The sequence below is a fragment of the Artemia franciscana genome, unplaced genomic scaffold (assembly GCF_032884065.1).
Source record: "Artemia franciscana unplaced genomic scaffold, ASM3288406v1 PGA_scaffold_23, whole genome shotgun sequence".
In the NCBI taxonomy this organism is placed as follows: Eukaryota; Metazoa; Arthropoda; class Branchiopoda; order Anostraca; family Artemiidae; genus Artemia; species Artemia franciscana.
The window spans coordinates 3,816,760-3,821,712 of record NW_027062649.1 but is presented as its reverse complement, the minus strand read 5'-3'; the positions used below and the strand labels follow the sequence as shown (position 1 = coordinate 3,821,712).

The 4,953-nt window shown below is 33.5% G+C and overlaps 1 protein-coding gene across 1 annotated transcript; it reads right to left on the bottom strand.

The window, feature by feature from the left end:
* LOC136041446 (uncharacterized) lies at positions 1-4,947 on the bottom strand. Its single transcript, XM_065726114.1, has 2 exons — positions 4,706-4,947; positions 1-524 (listed from the first exon to the last, which is right to left on the bottom strand). Exons 1-2 carry the CDS (start codon positions 4,875-4,877, stop codon positions 322-324), a joined length of 375 nt encoding a protein of 124 aa, XP_065582186.1. The 5' UTR covers positions 4,878-4,947; the 3' UTR covers positions 1-321.
* Positions 4,948-4,953: the final 6 nt, after the last annotated feature.

Below are 4,953 nucleotides of genomic sequence, written 5' to 3'. Positions count from 1 at the left end.
TATCAAAGAAAAATATAATGTTAAAATAGACTTATAAAAAGTAGAAAAAAAAGGGAAGAAAGTAAAATAAATCATGATCTGAAATCAAATTACTCCAACAGCTACACCGCTTTCCTAACATGAGTAATCATATTGAGCCGTGGCAAATACGATAAACAACAATAAAATAGAAAAATATCCTTTTAAATAATAACTGCACAAGTCACTTCTATCTATAGCACAACAAATCGCTATTGATCACACAGACTTACAATAAGGATATACCAGAAACACGCAAGACATTATGATCTATCAAAATCACTGCTCACTGACAAGATTTTGCTAATCACAAGAACCGATTTCTAGGTGGTACCTTCGCGTGAGGTAATTTGCGGTGTCTGTCAAATGCTCTAAGCTCTTACGGAGTCCGAAAAGGTGCCTCATAAATTGGCTGGCGGCTTTTTGAACACAATCTTCCTCATTTTCGTCAAGAGTTGAGTCTCTCTCTATTTCTACACCAGAATCTTCTGTATCCTGATCTGTTCCTAGAAGAAAGAATTGCTGTTTAAAACAAATAAAACTCACAGAAAAAATAAAAATAAAAAAAGAATAAACAGAAAAAGAATAATAAAATGATAATAATAATAAAAAAGAAAGAATAATAAAAAAGATAATAAAAAAGAAAAAAAGAATTAAAGAATAAAAGAGAATAAAGAATAAAAAGAATAATAAAAAAAGAAATAATAAAAAATAAAAAAGAATAATAAAGAAAAAAGAATAAAAAAAGAATAAACGCAAACCGTCAATACTAAAAATTAAAAACAAAACGTGTTATGAAGCCATAAGCACACACACAATAGCTTAAACTTCATGAGCTTGAACCTCACACACAAAAATAGACAAAACACACATATACACAAAAGCCTGTGAGATATTTTAACGCCACACTTGTTCTTTGACATTGACAAAATACCATTTCTAATTTACTCGTATTTATAATACAACAATATTATGGGATTAGAAAACATCAATAAGTATTTCAGTCGCTTATATATTAAAGCAGTATTATGAAAGATAATATCAATGTTATTATTATAATTATATTTTTTACTTCCATCTTGTCTAATTTTCAAAAACATTATGCCTTAAGTCTACAATCTGAATGATTATAGCATTTGTGTTCAATAATTTGTACGTGGAAAAGCTCGGATCATCAAATCACAAACGGGATGCATTACCATTTTGCTGTGCTCATTCTTATGTCCACAAGTATGACTATAATGTTGTTTTGACATTGCTCTACTTTGCATTCTAAACTACCCAATTAATCTTCTACTCTACTAAAGTGCGTTTAATAATGTTGTTATTCCCATTTAATCCAAACTGTTTAAAGTGACACGTGGCTAGATCAATAATTGTCATCTATTGCAGAATACTTCCCAGGATGGGGTTAGCAATAACCTTGCCTGTAGCAAAAGAATATTAGGATGTCAGAATTAATTATTACTGAGCTTACACACTGTACAACAGTCAGGGTTAGCTAAGGTCCATTCACAATAAGAATTAGCTAATACTTAGATTTTGCCATTCAAATGGATACCAACTATCAATAAGATCTAGTCAAGCTTTGGTTAAGTCTAGCTGTAATAGGAACGTAGGATTTTTTTTTTCGCGGAGGGGGACACAGAGCCCAATAATAAAAGAAGTTTGTCAGTAAAGGGGGGACTAACAAAAACAAATTATTTGATTATTTGAAAAAGAAGTGTCAAGAACTTCAGAAGTTAGTGACAAAGCTTACTTGCATTTGAAGCATAATTGACTTTCTTTTCGGGATCGATGAGATTGCTATGGCAGAGAAAAAGAGAAGTTACTAGTAGAAAGATTTTGGAACTCGGAAGCCTTTTGCTATTTTCTTTGGCTGTTCGTTTTAAAGTGCACTTTCTAACCGGGAAGGATGAGACAGGAATCTTCCTTTTGGTCTTTTATGCCATTATGTAGGGCCAAAAAGGAATCCCGCAAAAATTCTGAAATAGTAATTCGGTTGAAACTATCAAATTACTATTTACATAGCCACACAGTTTTCTCATCTTGCCATCTCATCAGTCATCATCTCATCAGTTTTCATCTCATTTCATCATTTTCATCATTCATCATTTCATCATTTTCATCTCATCAGTTTTCTCAACTTGCGTCATAAACAAAGCTGATCTCACTTGTTTCATTAGGAAACTTAAAGGAACTGTCATAGTGAAAGAGTCAAAACCTTCAAGCTCAGTAAGTCTAGGCACATCTTTAGTTTTACAAGCAACGACCTTGTTGGTCATTCAGGTTATGATTGAAATAGAAACTTCGGCTCTGCACGATGGAAAATATTAGAAAACAACAAGAGTAAAGAAGCAGTAACAGTAAAAGTAACGACAGAATTATAACAAAAAATTAAAACAAGTTAAATAATCATGAATCTTAATAATCATGCGTGATTCGATTCATTAATTACAGATCTAACAATTTACCGGGCGAGAATTATGATACTGCTTGAGATTTTTCTTAGTGATGGATCAAAACATGCTAAGAAATAGGAAAACATTGTTTTTTGGGCAATCTTAAACGTGTTTTCAAACAATAAACAACATGAATAAATTGCGAACCAAATTCGAAAAATGTAGCTCGTTGGATAGATAGCGCTGAATCTCAGCTATTTGATGACGGTTGTTGTCTTAGGTTGTCGGATCCTGCCTGTGACTGTATAATATCAAGAAGGGAGTCGTTCAAACCAAAATCTAAAGTATGTTTGCTTTTTTTCATTGAAAATGGAGACCACAGCGCAACAAAGATTCAATTCCTTCGGCCAAATAGTAACCAAAACTCTTGGAAATGGTTATAATAACAATTTGCACGTCAAAAGAAATTGCTTTATATGCTGATTCCAAATATGTAACATTTATTAAGTTTCATGCTGTCCATTAAAACCTATGAGCCCGAGAAGATTTTCCAACTTTTTGAAAAAAGTGACTACATCCTCAGAAAGTCAAGTAATCTTGTTAAAAATCATATCATCAGAGTCAGCATATCAGAGAACCATGATGTAATACTTTCAAGATTCTATCAATGAAAATATGGAATTTTGAATTTTTTTTGGCCAGAAGAAAGATCACGGATGCGTGGTTATTTGTTTGTATTTTTTTTCCCAGGAGTGATCGTATCGAACTAGGGGTTCTAGAGAACTGAGAGAGATCTCATTAAAAGATAATTCAAAACAACATAACAACAGTTCCACTAAACAACAGTTTTGGTGCAGACAGGGCCAATATTATCTTTTTGGTTCTTTAAAATAAATTCTTGTCTCTCTAAAAAAAATATACAATCAAGCCAATCATCTTTCGGCCCAGAACCTTACTCTTTACGCTAAAATTTGACTGTTTGTCACATTTTTGTAAGAATGACTCCTGAAACACAAGGGCCGTTTAATTAGAACAGGAAGCTTTTTGCCATTGTGATAATAAGTGGAATTTACCTTAAAGATCGGAGGTTCGGTGGGGGGAAGGCCTCCCTCATAGTTAGAAAAATCCCATGTTATTCTGCATTGTGAAAATACCGAAACCAGCCCGTAGTATCGAAGCCGACTCTCCTGAGTGCAGGAGAGTCGGGATAAAACCTTAGCGTGGATAGAACAGGCTTCAGGGGTGGTACCTCATCCCACTTTTCATATTTGTGATAATTTATTTATTTTTTTTATTTTACCGTCAGTCTTTACATACATTTGAAAAGAGAGTATCACTATATCTCTACATTGATAAAGAGAGATAGAGTTATTTAATATTACCAAGAAAGTGACAACACTGGTCTAATTGACCACCATTTGTATAATTGATAACACTGGTCCGGCCACTTTAAGATATGAAATGGTTGTCTGAGGGGGGGGGAATGAGCTAATATATTAAAAATCTACTAATACAATAAATGGTGCCTCTGATCACAAGAGAGCAAAAATAGTCTGTATCATTAAAATGAAACCTTTGTTTAAGGGGACTCGATACCTTAACGTCATTTTATGAGCCTAAGCGTCGTCTAACCAATCCAAAAAAGGGCGAATTCAGGAATTTTCACTAGGAATCAAACAAAATCGAAATTTATTGAAAATCTATGGTTCGACTATGAAATTTGATTGAAAAGGAAACGCAATTTTACGTCCTCTGTGTTGGCAAGCGTTTCAAGTGAATCGGATAGTACCATAAGGAACTCTAAAGCTGCAGAATTGCTTAGATTATACTTCTTTTGAGTTTATTTTCAACATTATTCTAGCAGGTATTCTACTGCATTTTTAGGGACTGCCCTTTTCTGAACTAAAAAAAAAATTCTGCCTGTTTAATAAAAAAAGCAAAAATTCTCATAAATTCTGTCTGTTATAAGCAAACTAAATGAGAATATCTGATCTTTACAAAAATTCAAGTCAATTAAAAACAAATTATTAACTGATCATAAGTTTCTTTCCGATTACTTTTCAATTTAAATCCTATGATGGTACAATTGATACTGGCCAACAAACAGAAATTAATCGTTCAAGAGGCAAGGCAATACTATTTTAGTATATACAGTTCCATTGTTATGAATTGCTCCAAAGGCACGCATTATACCCGACCCCTTTTTAGAACATTACAGGAAAGACAAGTTATACATCTGTATTCTACATGTTTGGTCTGTGGCAAAACTAAACTTTGTTTTTTACCTATTTCAGAGTCCGTATCTGATATGGCAGTGCTGATACTTGATGCAGATGACATTGGCATGCTTGTCACCGATGTCCGACGGGCAAAAGTTTTCCTTTTCTGTGGTCGTGTTACTTCCGGGGCATTTTCTTCATCATTGGGACTCGTTGCCCAAATAAGCTCAGTTTTCATATTGTTTAAAGTCTGATAAAGGTTGTACAAATCAGCTGCTTGTAGGTTGCGAATAAACGAGCGAGACTTGCTAGCG

Coding starts and splice junctions, on each gene's coding strand:
- LOC136041446 (XM_065726114.1), bottom strand. CDS start 4,877: ATGAAAACTGAGCTTATTTGGGCAACGAGTCCCAATGATGAAGAAAAT. Junction 525..4,705: donor AGATACGGACTCTGAAATAG/GTAAAAAACAAA, acceptor TCTTTCTTCTAG/GAACAGATCAGGATACAGAA.